Source organism: Pipistrellus hanaki, assembly GCF_964339955.1.
Source record: "Pipistrellus hanaki genome assembly, chromosome: 11".
NCBI classification, from domain to species: Eukaryota; Metazoa; Chordata; class Mammalia; order Chiroptera; family Vespertilionidae; genus Pipistrellus; species Pipistrellus hanaki.
Window position 1 is genome coordinate 8,083,585 of NC_140513.1, and position 17,687 is coordinate 8,101,271.

General features: G+C 37.0%; 1 protein-coding gene across 4 annotated transcripts in view; it reads left to right on the plus strand.

Moving 5' to 3' along the window:
• RC3H2 (ring finger and CCCH-type domains 2) overlaps window positions 1-17,687 on the plus strand; it is a 40,078-nt gene that overhangs the window by 17,236 nt on the left and 5,155 nt on the right. The window contains exons 7-20 of one of the 4 annotated variants that reach the window (XM_084899920.1): window positions 128-260; window positions 366-484; window positions 2,237-2,349; window positions 4,201-4,509; window positions 10,175-10,389; window positions 11,079-11,509; window positions 12,069-12,239; window positions 14,145-14,291; window positions 14,583-14,796; window positions 15,912-15,996; window positions 16,270-16,351; window positions 16,435-16,569; window positions 16,832-16,939; window positions 17,035-17,183. In XM_084899920.1, the coding sequence (XP_084756046.1) occupies window positions 128-260; window positions 366-484; window positions 2,237-2,349; window positions 4,201-4,509; window positions 10,175-10,389; window positions 11,079-11,509; window positions 12,069-12,239; window positions 14,145-14,291; window positions 14,583-14,796; window positions 15,912-15,996; window positions 16,270-16,351; window positions 16,435-16,569; window positions 16,832-16,939; window positions 17,035-17,183 (2,411 nt within the window). The remainder of the gene's footprint in view (window positions 1-127; window positions 261-365; window positions 485-2,236; window positions 2,350-4,200; window positions 4,510-10,174; window positions 10,390-11,078; window positions 11,510-12,068; window positions 12,240-14,144; window positions 14,292-14,582; window positions 14,797-15,911; window positions 15,997-16,269; window positions 16,352-16,434; window positions 16,570-16,831; window positions 16,940-17,034; window positions 17,184-17,687) is intronic. The other 3 variants (XM_084899921.1, XM_084899922.1, XM_084899923.1) reach the window with 3 other exon arrangements.

Consider the following 17,687-nt stretch of genomic DNA (forward strand, 5'->3'; position numbering starts at 1 on the left):
CCATTGATTCATGTACTATGGAGTCTGAAGACACTTGAAAACCTATTTAGTATATTGACTTAATGAAAGCATTTGAAAATAGATGTAGGAACCAGACTAAAAACCATTCTGTCTTCTGTTTTGTTAGCTGCAATCTCCAGAATCATTTGCAAAGAGTGTCCAGGAATTGACAATTGTTTTGCAACGAACAGGTGATCCAGCTAACTTAAATAGACTGAGGCCTCATTTAGAGCTTCTTGCAAACATAGACCCCAATCCAGGTATGTTGGAAAATATTCAATCGCTTATGTTTTTTATAATAACAGAAGATAATTTCTGCTAACAAATTCTCTCCTCCATCTCATCTCCTTGGTGGCTTATTTTAGATGCTGTTTCACCAACTTGGGAGCAGCTAGAAAATGCAATGGTAGCTGTTAAAACAGTAGTTCATGGCCTTGTGGACTTCATACAGAATTATAGTAGAAAAGGCCATGAGACACCTCAGGTAAGCACATTTATTGTACTTGTACCATTAGCTATAACAGAGGTTCATTCTGAACATTTAACAAGCTATTTGGCTAATGGACTCTTTATATGGCTCTTCTCTGTTACAAGTTTTTATTGTCTATACTTTTGGGATAAACTCAAGTTGTAGTATACCTAATAAATAATTCAGAGCACAGCAATAGTTTATATAGTATCTTGAATATGAATTTACTGCAGATGTCTTTTTACCAAATATAGATTATTGATTCCTTCCAAACATTTTATCTGATTCTTTGCTAATGTGGAAAAATTGTCACTTTTTTCTTCATTGCTGTCAGACAATGAATTTCTATTTGTAAATATCTGGAAATTGAGTTTTTGAAATATTTTCAGCCCTGGCCTGTGTGGCTCAGTTGGTTGCAAGTCATCCAGTGGACCAAAAAGTTGCTGGTTCAATTCCCAGTTAGGGCACATGCCCGGGTTGCAGGCTCCCTCCACCGTTGGGGTCATAAGGATGTTGGTTGTTTTTTTCCCTGTCCCTCTCCCTTCCCGCTCTCTAAAAACATAAAAATATTTTTTATAACATTTTCAGTGTACTTTAGGAGAAGTTATTTAAGATTAACTCCTTTATTCTAATAACATCTATTTATTCTTTGTTTACTTTTGTTATTAATCCTCAATTGAGGATATTTTTGCCACTGATTTTTTAATTTTTTTGAGGGAGAGTGGGAGGGTGGAAAAAAGGGGAGGGAGTTAAAGAGAAAGGGAAACATGTGAAAGAGACATCAATTGGTTGCCTCCTGCATGCGCCATGACGAGAGCTGGGGGTTTAACCTGCAACCCAGGTACATGTCCTTAACCAGGAATCAAGCCCTTTACCCTTCAGTGCATGGGTGACGCACTAACCACTAAGAACACCAGCCAGGGTGACATTTATTTATTAAGTTACTGTGAGCCAGTTCCTATGTTCAATATTTTACATTTATTATTTCTGATTCTCACAGTCACTTGCAAGATAATTGCTGTTGCCAAGTTGAAGCTTAAAATGGTTAAATAGCATATCTAAAGTCATGGTGACAGTAAGTGACATAGGTGGGATCAAATCTACTCCAAAGTGATCTTTCCAATCTTAAATCCTTATTCCGTTAGAAGATGGGGATATATTAAAATACCAATTGAAAGATAAATGTTTCATCTTTATTAAGCTACAGAAATAACAAGGACATTTTAGATTTTAATGCAAATCATAGTAGGTATGATGAGGTTTTTATATTTTGCCTCATTATGTGAACTTAACTCTGAGCCTAAAATAAAGTTGTACTCTCAACTTGACAAATAAGTAGGTATTTCTTAATTTTCACTTTCAGGGAAAATCATATTCTATGTAACCTGGGAAAGCTTAAGTGAACAAGCTTATGGCCTTTAAATGCTTTTTGAAAGTTTTTGTTTGGTGTTGGTATCATAATTTTAACACAGCAGTGAATTGGTGAGGAAATCTTGTATTTTCATGGGCTTTGTGTTGACTGAAAAATAAGTAGACATAACATTTGAACCAGTTTCAGATAATCTCCGGAGGGAATGTCTAAAATGCCACTCAGGGTTGTGCCACATAACTCTTAACAGGAAACAATGGAGTGCTAATTGTTTCAGCACAAGAATTACTCATAGCTAATGTGAAAAAGAATTGAAGATGTAGTCATGAAATTTTGAAGTCCCAAGAGTGAATAACACCTGGAATTTTCACTTTTCCACACACTGATTCTTTTTGTAGCCTCAGCCAAACAGCAAATATAAGACTAGCATGTGCCGAGATCTAAGACAGCAAGGAGGGTGTCCGCGAGGAACAAACTGTACTTTTGCCCATTCTCAGGAAGAGCTTGAAAAGTAAGTTATGAGAATTCTCTTGCATATGGGTTTAATTTGGGGCCATTATGAAAATGTTATATACAATCTGAAAGTTTGTGATGAGTTTTCAAGATGCAATTAACTACTTTGTTGCTTCTGGAAGCAACATGAACTTAAATTATCTAGCTGAAATACATGTTTCTGCTAAGCACCTGTGTAGAATGAAAATACCCCTATGTGCAATCTTATTTGCTCAGGTTCACTTGAAGATAACAGCAAAGGCTCAGGTAAATGGTAATGCAGATTTTCTTTTTATAACTTTTGGTCTTATTTTAACATTCTTTTTATGTATCTTCTTTTCTTTTTCTCTTCTCCTATGGGTAATTCCTTTTTCTATGTCCATTTACCCCAAACATAAAAGTAAATGGGTAAAATCTATTTATTTCATTATTCAAAAATATATTTTTATTGCTTTCAGAGAGGAGGGGGCGGGAGAGAGAGAGAGAGAGAAACATCGTTGATGAGAATCATTGATCGGCTGCCTCCTGCACACTCCCTACTGGGGATTTGAGCCTTCAATCCGTGCATGTGCCCTTGACTGGAATCGAACCTGGGACCTTTCAGTCTGCAGACCAATGCTCTATCCACTGTCCTACTTTTCTGATAATCATTTCATAAACTAATCTGTTTATTTAAAAATGAGTTTTAGTTTTTTTATTTCTTTTTTGTTCTTGTTAATCCTCACCTGAGGATATTTTTCTATTGATCTTTAAGGAGAATGGAAGAGAGCGGGAGAGGCAGAGAGAAACATAGATGTGATAGAGACATCGATTGGTTGCCTCCTGCACATGCCCCAACCAAGGTCTGGCCAGGGAGAAGCCTGCAACCAAGATATGTGCCCTTGACCGGAATCGAACCCGGATACCCTTTGGTCTGCAAATCGACCTTCTATCTGCTGAGCCAAACCGGATAGTGCAGTGTTTTTATTTCTTTTTTTTTTTTTTAATATATATTTTATTGATTTTTTACAGAGAGGAAGAGAGAGGGATAGAGAGTTAGAAACATCGATGAGAGAGAATCATCGATCAGCTGCCTCTTGCACTCCCCCCACAGGGGATGTGCCTGCAACCAAGGTACATGCCCTTGACCGGAATCGAACCCGGGACCTTTCAGTCCACAGGCCGACGCTCTATCCACTGAGCCAAACCAGTTTCGGCTATTTCTTTTTTTTATTATTATTATTTTAATATATTTTATTGATTTTTTACAGAGAGGAAGGGAGAGAGATAGAGAGCTAGAAACGTCGATGAGAGAGAAACATCGACTAGCTGCCTCTTGCACATCCCCTATCGGGGATGTGCCCGCAACCAACGTACATGCCCCTGACCGGAATCGAACCTGGGACCCTTCAGTCCGCAGACTGACGCTCTACCACTGAGCCAAACTGGTTTCGGCTGTTTTTATTTCTTTAAAATTATATAATTAACAAATTTTTAACAACAGAATTTTTTTCAATTCTTGTAAACCTTTCTCTTTATATTCCCAACTAAAGTTTATATGGTTTCTTTCATTTTTATTTAGTATACTTTATATTCCAATTAGACAAAATTTTTAAAAGGATCTCTTCCCACTCCCTCAGAAGCCTTCTTTGGATGCATGTATATTTTGCTAGCTATTAAATATGTGCCTATATGTACAGGTGTCTGTGTGTAGTGAATAGCATATGTATTTTCATGTGGCATCTATTAGAGCAGAGTTGGATATAGACCGTATAGGGTATTTACTGAAGAAACTTTTTCAGAACTGTCTCCTCCTTTTAAAATCTTTTCCCATTGTCTTTTTTAAGATATAGTGAAATATTCATCAATACATTGATTGTTTTTAAAACAGGTATCGATTAAGGAACAAAAAGATCAATGCAACTGTAAGAACATTTCCTCTTCTAAATAAAGTTGGTGTAAACAACACTGTCACAACCACAGCCGGAAATGTCATTTCTGTCATAGGAAGTACTGAAGCAACGGGGAAAATTGTTCCAAGTACAAATGGAATTTCCAATGCAGAAAACAGTGTTTCCCAGCTAATCCCACGTAATGCTGACAGTACATTAAGAGCTCTGGAGACTGTGAAGAAAGTGGGAAAGGTTGGCACTAATGGTCAGAATGCTGCTGGGCCTTCGTCAGAGTCAGTAACTGAAAAGTAAGTAGTAGGTAAAAATACTTAATATGAGTTACTTAGACTTTTTAGAAATGCCTGAGTATTCTTATTTTTCCCGAGAAAAAGCAGTAGAATTTTTTTTTAATATGTTTTATTGACTTTTTATAGAGGAAGGGAGAGAGAGAGAGAGAGAGTTAGAAGCATTGATGAGAGAGAAACATCCATCAGCTGCCTCCTGCACACCCCCTCCCGGGGATGTGCCCGCAACCAAGGTACACGCCCTTGACCGGAATTGAACCCAGGACTTTTCAGTCCGCAGGCCGATGCTCTATCCACTGAGCCAAACCAGTTTTGGCAGTTAGTAGAATTTTAATGTAGAAACGGTACTAAATTCCAAAAAATTAGAGTTCTAGTCCTGGCTCTGTAACTGAATAGCTTTGTGACCTTGGGAAGTCACTTGAACTTGCTTTTGTTTCCCTTAATCGTAAACTAAGAGGTTGGACGAGATTTGTTTTTTCACACCTTCTTTCCTTAAACTTTAGGGTTGAGTCCATAGAGGTGCCAGAAAGGAATTAAGTAGAAACCTAAGCAGGTGAGAGGCTTGAGCCTCCAGCTCCTGCTTTAATGAGAACACTTCTACTCTATATTCTGTAATGGTGTGTAGAAATTAAGAGGGAAATCTTTGGAGCCAAACTCTCTGGGTTCAAATTCTGGCTGTTTCCTAGCCAGTTAATCTGTTTTCCTCAGTTTACTCATCCATAGTGTTAGTATAATAATAGTTTCTATTATTGTGAAGATAAAATGACTTAATACTGCAGTGTGCTTTGAACAACACCTGGCACATAGCATTTAATAAATAACTGTTATTATTATTGCCTCCATTATTGCTGGATTTCAGCATAAGATTTAATTTGGCAAAGGGGTTTTGGTGCTTTAAGAAAAAGTTTTAAAACTTTTCGATGATCTGAAAAGTAATTCCCACCTCTAAAATTCCATGCTTTGGTATTCTTTTATCTTAAAAACCAAGTTAAAGTATGTTCACATTTTGTCACCTGTATCTAGTATATACCTTCCAGGGGAAAAACTTTACGCTAGGTTTATGCTAGGCACACAGTAAACTGCTGGTGATTTCATATAATAAATGATGGGTGAGTAAGCACTTTAGAGTTTTTATTTCTGCAGTTAGCATGTGATAGGGAATTTATTTATTAAATGATCATTATACTCTTACCTTGGGGAGATTTTAGAAATTGTATATCAGAGAGCATTGTCTAGTTAGCTAGTGTTACTTGCACACATTCTGAATTCTGTTCTTGGCACTCTTGAAAATACATGAGATGTATAAGATATCTCTGTCTTGTAAAACAAGATGATATAATTTTGGAGATAGCATTTACATAAATGAAGTAACATTGGAGCTTCATACAAAAGGCCGCATAGTGTATATTTCCATTTATTTGAATGTCCAGAATAGGCAAATCTATATAAACAGAATGTAAATTAGTAGTTCCTAGGGGCTAGGACTGGGAGAAAAGGGAATGGGGAATGAATACTAATGAGTACAGGTTTCTCCTGGGGTTGATGAAACATTTCAAAAGTAGATAATGTTAATAGTTGCAAAATCTTGTGAATATACCAAAAATCACTTAAGGGCATACTTTAAAAAGGTAAATTATATCTCATTTTAAATATGATTGACCAGGAGGAAACTTTTATTTTTTTATTTTATTTTTTTATTTTTTTAAATATACTTTATTGATTTTTTTACAGAGAGGAAGAGAGAGAGAGAGAGAGAGAGTTAGAAACATCGATGAGAGAGAATCACCAATCAGCTGCCTCTCGCACACCCCCCACTGGGGATATGCCCGCAACCAAGGTACATGCCCTTAACCGGAATCAAACCCGGGACCTTTCAGTCTGCAGGCCAACGCTCTTTCCACTGAGCCAAACCGGTTCGGCCAGGAGGAAACTTTTAAATAAATTAATATAAATCATATATTTATTCAATCAAGAATTATGGGTCTTCTGCGTGCCAAACACCAGGCCAGCTGGTGTAGTAATGAAAATGAACTGGATATACTTCCTGCCTCTAAAGGTCTTCTCCTGTAGTCTAAGACAGATGTGATATGTAATATATTGTGAAAGGTACTATAATGGAGTTGTGTTCCAAGTGTTTTTGGACATTAAAAAAAGTAACTGATGCTATAGGGCAGGGGTCTTCAAACTACGGCCCGCGGGCCACATACGGCCCGCAGAGGAGTCTGATCCGGCCCGCCAGGTTTTTTGGACAGTGAGCGCAGCCGAGGTGTTATTGTAGGAATTAGTAGTTCATATAGTCCGGCCCTCCAGCTCTCTGAGGGACCGTGATCTGGCCCCCACTTTAAAAAGTTTAAGGACCCCTGTTCTATGTAAAAACACAGCATACTGCCTAGAATGCTAATTGCTCAGTAAGTGTTATTTGTTATAAGGAAATTCTCATCATTTCCTTTATTGCCTTTATTTTACTTCAAAGACTAAATGTAGCTCTAAAATATATTTGAAATCTAAGTCAGTATATTTCTATCAAATATTACCCCACTGTTCTTTGCCCTCGCCGGTTTGGCTCAGTGAGTAGAGCATTGGCCTGTGGACTGAAGGGTCCCGGGTTTGATTCTGGCCAAAGACACATGCCTGAGCTTCAGGCTCAATCCCCAGTGTGGGGCGTGCAGGAGGCAGCCAATCAATGATTCTCTCTCATCATTGATGTTTCTCTCTTTCCCTCTCCCTTCCTCTCTGAAATAAAAAAAGTATATTAAAAAAAAATTACCCCGCTGTTCTTTATTTCCTACATTTAATATCCAGTTACACATAGAAGTAAACACCTGCTAGACTTAAAGGCAGCACGTTCTCCTCATTGCTTTTACTCCAGCTTTAGAGGGGCTTCTCTGGTCTGAGAAAACCCTTCTAATCTACAATAGTTGAGATACAGCGTATTGAATTTCTGTTTCATTAATAAGATCATTTCCTTGAGTCACCACATGTCAAGCTCTGCTAAAGTTTGGCTTTTTTTTCCCCATAATTTTTCAATTACAGTTGATACACAATATTATATTAGCTTCAGATGTACAACATAGTGATAAGATATTTATATAATTTACAGAGTGATCACCCCATCTGTCACCATTCAATATTATAATATTATTGACTTTATTTCCTATTATATACTTTACATGCTCGTGGCTATTTTATTACTACCAATTTGTACTTCTTAATTCCTTTCCCTTTTTCATCCATCACCCCAATTCCCCTTTCATCTGGCAAGCATCAAAATGTTCTCTGTATCTATGAGTTTGCTTCTGTTTTGATTGTTCATTTATTTTTGCTTTCTTAAGATTCCACATATAAGTAAAATTATATGGTATTTGTCTTTCTCTATCTGACTTATTTTACTTAGCATACATAATGCCTTCTGGGTACATCCATGTTGCTGCAGATGGCAAGATTTCATCCTTTTTTTTTTTTTTTAACTGAGTAATATTCCATTGTATATATGTACCACTTCTTTATTCATTCATCTATTGAGGGGCACTTAGGTTGCTTCCATATCTTGGCTGTTATAAATAATGCTGCAACGAACATATGGGTGCATATGTCTTTTCTAATTAGTGTTTGGGTTTCTTTGGGTAAATACCCAGAGCAGAATTGCTGGGTCCTTCTTTATTTCTTGTTGTAGCCTTTGTTTTAAATTGTTTTGTCTAGTATAAGTATTGCCACCCTAGTTTTTGATTGTTTTATTTTCATGAAATATCTTTCTCCATCCTTTACTTTCGGTCTGTGTGTGTCTTTCCAACTGAAGTGAGTCTCTTGTAGACAACATATGAAGGGTCTTGTTTTCTTATTCATTTATCCACCCCTGTGTCTTTTAGTTGGAGCATTTAATCCATTTACACTTAAGGTAATTGTTGATAGATATGTAGTTATTTCCACTTTATTATTCATACTAGAGGCCCAGTGCATGAAATTCGTGCGCTGGTGGGGGGGGGGATTTTTGTGGGGGGTCGGTCCCTCAGCCTGGCTTGCGCCCTCTTGCAGTATGGGACCTCTCTGCTCCTTACTGCTTGGCTCACTGCCCCTTAGTGCTGCCATGGAGGCAGAAAAGGCTCCCACCACTGCTGCTGTGCTTGTCCACCGCCAGCCCAGCTTCTGGCTGAGCAGCACTCCCCCTGTGGGAGTGCACTGACCACCCAGGGGTCAGCTCCTGTGTTGAGCATCTGCCCCCTGGTGATCAGTGCATATCATAGCAACCAGTCATTCCACTATTTGGTCTATTTGCATATTACCCTTTTATTATATTGGATCTTTTATATATTTTTTTCTTCTATTAAAGAAGTCCCTTTAACATTTCTCCTAATACTGCTTTGGTGGTGATGCATTTTTAGTTTGACTTTTTAAATTTGTATTTATTGAATTTAGAGTGGGGAAAGAAAAGAGATAGAGAGACATCGATTTATTGTTCCACTTATTTATGTATTCATCGGTTGATTTTTTAAAAATATATATATATATATTATTGATTTTTTACAGAGAGGAAGGGAGAGAGAGAGAGAGAGCTAGAAACGTCGATGAGAGAGAAACATCGACCAGCTGCCTCTTGCACACCCCCTACTGGGGATGTGCCCCCAACCAATGTACATGCCCCAGACCAGAATCGAACCTGGGACCCTTCAGTCCGCAGACCGATACTCTACCACTGAGCCAAACCGGTTTCAGCCATTGGTTGATTCTTGTATGTGCCCTGACTTGGAGGCTAAACCCACAACCTGATCAAGGCTAACACTTTGACTTCTTAAAGCCATAATGAGGTCCTGTGGAGCTGATTGCTTGGTGACTCAACAAAGAAAATCCATTGTGGGTTTTTGGTTTTTCGTGTTTTTGTTTGTTTGTTTGTTTGTTTTCATTTGCTTTGCATCACTTTGTATACTTCATTCCATTTCCTTCGTGTGTGTGTGTGTGTGTGTGTGTGTGTGTGTTTGTTTTAAGATAAAAAGTTTGAGTATGTTGTATTAATTTAATGAGTAGCTATTTCATTGGAGTTTTGTTCATCCAACAGATATGTACTGCATGGCAAAGAACTATTTCATTTGTCCAACAAATGTTTGTTTAGTGCCTTCTGTGTGCCAGGAACTGTTCTAAGTCCTGGAGAGACAGCAGTTAACAAAATGGCTGTCTGGATGTTCCTCTGTGTGTTTATATTTCAGCTAAGCTAACTCTTAATGGAGCAACCCTTTTCATGTCTGTCTTCTTTGTCCCTAAGAATACTACTGGTAGACTATGTTTTTTCTGTTGAGGACTTATTGAAAAGGAATTTTTTTCAATAGGAAAAACTTTCGTTCAAAAAACAAGTGAAAAGAAACTGATGGGTCACATTAGTGCCTGGGATTTGTTTGTTATTTCTTTTTGTTCTTATCAGAGATCTGTCATGATGCTGCTGTGAGTTAGCAGTGTTAGGTGACAATGAAATTCATTGCCTTATGTGTCATTATGGAAATTCCTAAAGTATCTTTCTATATAATTGTTGTATATAGTATATAAAATATCTTTCTCTATAATTTCTATAAATAAAAAGTTATTTTGCTATATAATTACCAAAAAAAAATGCCTACTGATGAAGACTTAAGAGTCATAGACAGTGATTCATCATTTGCTTTTTGTTAAATTTTCTCTCCAGTAAAATTGGTTCTCCACCCAAGACTCCTGTAAGCAGTGTAGCAGCTACCTCAGCTGGACCCTCTAATGTTGGAACAGAACTGAATTCTGTGCCTCCAAAATCCAGCCCATTTATAACTAGAGTACCAGTATATCCTCAGCATTCTGAAAACATTCAGTATTTTCAAGATCCAAGAACTCAGATACCCTTTGAAGTCCCACAGTACCCACAGACAGGTAAGTAATTTTAGACAGTTCTAAGAAAAAAAGAAACTAATATAACATGTGCTGCCCTTAGATAAGTAAGTTAATAATTTATGTCTATCTAGAATATTTGCACTTAAAAAATAATCCTTTGGACTTCATGACCCCTAAATTTCTTTTTTATCCTAAGAATATAAAATTCTAATATATACAAATAGTTTTAGAGTTGTCTTTCTTATGAATCAAAGATAGGGTCCATAGGAGAGCTTCAGGGAGTTTTGTAAATCCCCTGAAATGATATGCAACATGTTTGTTTGGTTTAAATACTTAGGTATAATTTTGGAAAGATACACACAACTTATAGATATTTTGAAAAAGGTTTTAACCTCAGCTCCCAACAAGGTTAAGAATCGAAGATGTAATTATAATTACTTAATTCAAAGCCTGTGGCAATAGATGCCCTAGGAGGAAATTTACCAACCATCTGTTAATAGCTCTATGATGTGTTTTTAGAGAGCAGTTTAACAAAGTAATGAATGTTACTGATTTTCATATAGCGGTGTCTTGAAAGGGTTTAGCTTCTTTCAAAAGCAGGGGTAACTAAAATAAGGTCAAAGCTTATTTTATTTTCCCACATTTAAATATTGCTTTAGACTTAAACCATTATAAAATGTTGGATTTTACAAAGATTGCATTAAATATTCCTCTTTCCAATTTTTAAGGATACTACCCACCACCTCCAACGGTACCAGCTGGTGTGGCTCCCTGTGTTCCTCGCTTTGTGAGGTCCAATAATGTTCCAGAGTCCTCCCTCCCACCTGCTTCTATGCCATATGCCGATCATTACAGTACATTTTCCCCTCGAGATCGAATGAATTCTCCTTACCAGCCTCCTCCTCCGCAGCCATATGGACCAGTTCCTACAGTACCTTCTGGAATGTATGCTCCTGTGTACGACAGTAGGCGCATCTGGCGTCCACCTATGTACCAACGAGATGACATTATTAGAAGCAATTCTTTACCTCCTATGGATGTGATGCACTCGTCTGTCTATCAGACGTCTTTGCGAGAAAGATTTAACTCCTTAGATGGCTATTACTCAGTGGCTTGTCAGCAACCAAGTGAACCAAGGACAACTGTGCCTTTACCAAGAGTAAGTGATGATGGAAATAGGAATGCTGCTGTTGTGTAATGGTTCAGAACCCAATGTCTGGTGTCAGACCATCCAGGTATATATCCTCGCTCCTCCACTCACTCACTGTGTGACTTATGGAAGTTACTTGACTTCTCTGTTAGTTTTTTCATCTGTTTGATGGGAATAATAGTAGTACTTATCTCATAAGGCTGTTGTGAGGATTAAATCAGAAAAACAGAGCTCTTAGAACTGGACCTGATACGTATTAATGCTCAGTAAATGTTGTTTGGATAGGAAACTTTTGGGAAGGTAAAAAGAAATCTTCAAAATATAGGAATAGGGTTTACTTTCAGTGTCCCCACACTCATACAAATGACTTTCCAAAATCCCAAAAGTGAGTGCTCAGATTTATTTTAATATACCTTGACCCTTTCGGAATAGGCTAGGATGACTTCCCGGTTGTATTGTTTTTTGTCCCAAACATATAATAAATTATATACTTTATTTCCACAGAATATAGCTAAATTTACTTACTGCTCCCTACATGGTTAAGATTGTTTCTTTTATTCCCCCTTAGGATCCTTGTGGTCATTTGAAGACCAGTTGCGAGGAGCAGATAAGAAGAAAGCCAGAACAGTGGGCACAGTACCACACTCAGAAAGCACCTCTTGTCTCTCCAGCTCTTCCTGTGGCAACGCAGTCTCCAACACCACCTTCTCCTCTGTTAGGTGTAGACTTCCGCACTGAGGTAAGCAAGGTTTCAGTCACCTGATGCAGGGATAGGTCAAACAACTGACTTCAGAGCACTCGTTCAGTCCAGGGTTAGCTGTGCTGGATATTTTGCAATCGTTTGGTTTGCAGCTGAATTTACTTCAACACATGTTAAATTTGTAAGCATTGTGGATAGATTTTGTGAGACTCTGAAGACCTTTAAGACATAGTTCTTTTTTCACCAAGAATTCAAAATATTTTCAGCAGTATAGTTCTCATTTTTTATGGTTTTTATTAATAACAGCATTTATATCTGCCATTTATTGAGCACCTACTTATGCCAGGCACTGTACTAAGCATTTACATAATGTTATTTAATTCTCACAAAACGTTAGGAGGTAGGTGTTATCTATATTTTTTAGGTTAGGAATCCTACCCAGAGAAGTTAAGTAATTTGTCCAATTAATAGATTCGGGCTATAAGTAGCTGAGAATTGAATCTTGGTCTACCTGAAATATTTCTTCTCTACTTTACAAAAGGTGCAGAAATGCCTACTGTATTACTCATGGTGTTTTACATCATGAATTATTTTTCTTGTCATCACAAAACAAGTTTTTAAACCAGAATCATTTCAATCTATTCTGGTGTTTTTAATACTTTTATATTTAAACACACCATTTTTTAAAAACTCCTCTAGTTTATTCCCCATCCCTAGAGTTTCTAATATAAAAATGTTTTTTGAGTCTCTTCCTTATGAAAACTTTTAAACAAAAGTAGAGAGAATAGTATAATAAACCCCATGTGCCCTCACCTGGATTCCATAGTTATCAACTCAGTGAACCTTATTTGAACCCACTCTTCCTACTGGATTATTTTGAAGTAATCCTAGACATCAAATATTTTCATCCATGAACATTTCTTTTTTCTCTTTTTAACTTAAAAAAATTTTTTTTGTATTTGTTGATTTTAGAGAGGGAAGGAGAGAGAGAAACAGGGATTAGTTGACCCATCTACTTATGCATTAATTGGTTGGTTCTTGCATGTGCCCTATCCGGGGGTCAAACCTGCAATGTTGGTGCATCAGGACGATGCTCTAAGCCACTGAGCAACCCAGCCAGGGCCCATCCATGAATATTTCAATAAACTATTGAATTTTTAAACTAGATCCAAATTTTTCCCATCAAACTTAGACTTCTTAAGAACAGGTAAACATCTTGACAACAGAGTGAAAGATTTGCCACTTGCTTAATAATTAGAAAACTGGATTTACATTTTCTTATACTATGCTTTAGAAAGTATTTCCCTGAGACTCAGATCTGCTATTAGTAATATGACTTGGGATAAGTAATTTAATCTTTTTGGCTTTGAGTTCTCTTATCTATTTAATAAACTGGATTTAATGACTCTTTCAACTGTAGTATTCTTGTTCTACAGTTATCCTTATAGTCTCTCTAAAATTTATCCACTTCCCCTTCTTGATCCAGAGCCTTCTTTGCATTATTTTTGTCCTTTATTTAATACAGTATGGTTTATCCATTATGTTTCCTTATTTCCTTATTCTTTTCTCAAAATGATAAACTACTTTAGGACATGGATTGTAATCTGTGTATGTTTGTTTTCTTTTTTTTTTTTTCTGGAGCACCTTATGTTAGAAGCTGCTGTAAATGATTTGTTGATTGGTTTTAATAGTATCAGTGAGGGATTCCTTATGAGCACTTAAAATAAAAGAAAAGGAAAAAGAAGAAGACATTCTATTTTCTATTACTAAATAATATAAAGACAAGTAAAAATACTATGTTATTCATGACAGTTTTTTTAGTCACTGTAGGTTTATTCACTATGAAGACCTCTGTATTCTATAGTAGTTGTTCAGTATTGGTTACAAGTGTATAAATTTAAGTTTTTTACTAACTGGCTGTGCCTTTTTCTGTTTTTTAACCAGCTTTCTGACAATGTGAGTGGGACAAAATTTGAAGAAGACCATCTTTCCCATTATTCTCCCTGGTCATGTGGCACAATAGGCTCCTGTATAAATGTCATTGATTCAGAGCCCAGAGATGTGATTGCTAATTCAAATGCTGTGTTAATGGTATGATTCCAGGGGCTGGGAGGCTGTTATGCATGTTGACTTAGATTTTAGAATATTTGAATACTTTCAGCTTCATTGTTGCTGTAAGTCTGAACTAAATTGAATTTAATGATTAAATTATCTGAGCACCGTTCGATGGTTTAAAATAGATGTTGGATTGTCATTGAGATCTACAGCTAGTGTTGAATTTAGCAGAAAACTTAATTACATGTCTTTTGAAAGCATGTGTCTGTAATACTAGCTGAAGTAATTGCCAGTAATCCTATTACTGATTTTCTTTGGTTCATGCAGGATCTAGACAGTGGCGATGTTAAGAGAAGAGTACATTTATTTGAAACTCAGAGAAGGACAAAAGAAGAAGACCCAATAATTCCTTTTAGTGACGGACCTATCATCTCAAAATGGGGTGCAATTTCCAGATCTTCCCGTACAGGATACCATACCACGGATCCTGTGCAGGCCACTGCTTCCCAAGGAAGTGCGACTAAGCCCATCAGCATATCAGGTAGCCCGTTTAACTAATACCGTACCTGATATACTCCAGCACAGTGTTTTTTGTTGTTGTTTTTGTTTTGTTTTGATATATTTTTTATTGATTTCCGAGAGGAAAGGAGAGAGAGATAGAAACATCAGTAATGAGAGAAAATCATTAATCTGCTGTTTCCTGCACATTCCCCACTGGGGATCCAGCTGGCAGCCCAGGCATGTGCCCTTGATCATAATCGAACCCAGGCCGCAGAACTTCAGTCTGCAGGTCAACACTCCATTCACTGAGCCAAACCAGCTAGGGCAGCCCTGTTTTTTTAAAAATTTTTATTTATTTATTTTTCCCCATCACCATTTATCACCCCTATGCCCTCTTTCACCTCCACTTCCACCCCACGCGCATCCCACAATTACCACACTGTTGTCCATGTCCATGAGTTTTATCTCTTTTTTTTTTTTTTGTCCCTCTCTCTCCCCCCCCCCCCCCAATTCCTCCCACCTCCCATCTCCCATCCCCCAGGCTGTCTGCATGCTCTTTATCTATGAGTCTGTCTCTATTTTGCTTGGTAGCTCAGTTTGTTCCATTAAATTCCACATATGGTACTTGTCTTTCTCTAAATGGCCTATGTCACTTGGCATAATGTTCTCCAGGTCCACCCATGCTGTTGCAAAGGATAAAGCTTTCTTTAGCGTTTTTTGTTTTGTTGTTATCTTTAGCTTTTTTTTTTTTTTTTTTAATCCTCAGTTTAACAACCACAGGAAACTCAGAATTAAATGATCTAGCCAAGAGAACATGGCTCGTTGGATAAAATATGAATCTTTTTTGAAAAGTATCGCATTCATGCCCTAACTGGTTTGGCTCAGTGGATAGAGCATCAGCCTGCTGACTGAAGGGTCCTGGTTTCAATTCCTGTCAAGGGCACATGCCTAGGTTGCAGGCTCAATCCCCAGTCACAGGCGTGCAGAAGGCAGTCAATCAACGATTCTCTCTCACCATTGATATTTCTATTTCTCCCTTTCCCTTCCTCTCTGAAATTTAAAAAAAAAAAAATTTAAATTATAAGTAAATCTTAAAAAAATTTATTCACATATTTTTTACTTCTCTGATCATTGTTTCTTTATACATTTCTATAGATTATGTCCCTTATGTCAATGCTGTTGATTCAAGGTGGAGTTCTTATGGTAGTGAGTCCACATCATCAGCACACTATATTGAACGGTAAGGTTACTCTTAATTTTTGAGGATTTTCTATTCTCAGACTTGTATATATCCTCAGAGTACAGATTCTATCCCCAATTATTTTTAAAATGTGCTTTGCTAGTTTTAACTATGCAACAAATTTCTGAAAAAAATATTTACTTTTACATTTGGAATGATGACTGAGATTTTCAGGACCGATCTGTTAAATAAAACATGTTGAATATAGTTATTACTGCTTTAGCTGCTTCACTTATTTTACTTTTATTACAATAAACATGTTTCTCTTTAAAGGGACAGATTCATTGTTACTGATTTATCTTGTCATAGAAAGCATTCCAGTACTGGAGACCTTTTAAGCATCGAACTCCAGCAGGTAGGTTCTGTGTCACTCAGCTTTGACTTTTTGAAAAATAGAATGGTGGTTGGAAGCTAACTTTACTTTTCACCCCCCTCTAGGCCAAGAGTAACTCATTGCTTCTTCAGAGGGAGGCCAATGCTCTGGCCATGCAACAGAAGTGGAACTCCCTGGATGAAGGCCGTCACCTTACCTTAAATCTACTAAGCAAGGAAATTGAGTTGAGAAATGGAGAGGTAAAGAAACAATCTACCAGCTTCATGCTTAAATGTATTTGTTGTTTACTGTTGCTGTGCATACGTTTATGTCTTTACTTAGTGCATTTTAGTGTGCCTTTTTCTTACGTGCTTGCTTTTAAAACTTAACAGTAGCAATAAAATTGTGGTCCCAGATTTCTTAAGTAATTTTTTAGATGGATCATTGGGATTCCCACTTAAATTTAAAAGGGAAGCCCTAGTTTCCACAGATATAAAATCGTTATTTTTTTTTACATTCCAGAGTGATTATACAGAAGATGCAACTGATACTAAGCCTGACAGGGATATTGAATTAGAGCTTTCGGCACTTGACACTGATGAACCTGATGGACAGAGTGAACAAATTGAAGTAAGTAACACAGGTAGATGCTTAGGAGGCTTTATTCCATTGGCAACTAAAATAAAATACTTTCATACTGAAGGATTGACACTTTATTTTCTTAGGAGATCCTGGATATACAGCTTGGTATCAGTTCTCAAAATGATCAGTTGCTGAATGGAACTGCAGTGGAAAATGGGCATCCAGTCCAACCGCACCCAAAGGAGCCACTGGAGCAGAAGAGACAGAGTTTAGGTGAAGACCAGGTGATTCTGTGAGTGTTAGACAGAAAATTCATAACCATGAATATTTAAAGTGAAATAGATGTGGTGTCTAGTTCATTTTTTACTCTTTTTTATCTTGTGAGAGGAAGACCTTATGCAATGGGCAATGATTTTGATCAGTCTAGATTTTTAGGAGAGAAGAACTAAATTTGAAAACTAACAAAGTAGTCCATTTTAGTAGCCTGAAATTTACTTTTTCTTGGGGTAAAAATTAGTCTTTGTGCTCTAGCATCAGGGTATACTCCGCAGTCTGATAGCCAATTTTATAAATGACAAATGGAGAATTAAAACCTATATGAAGGGTTTCCCTTTTTTAAAATCTTGGTTAGAGAACTTGGTTTTAATATCGCGCCTGTGTGTAATTACTGTAAAAAATATGGGCTAATCTTAAACTTGATAGTTTGTTGGTCTGAAATTAGCCAGTATTTTAATTATTGGAAAAATAGGACATTTTTAGTGATCTCTGATACTTTTTAGTGTTAAAGACATGCCAT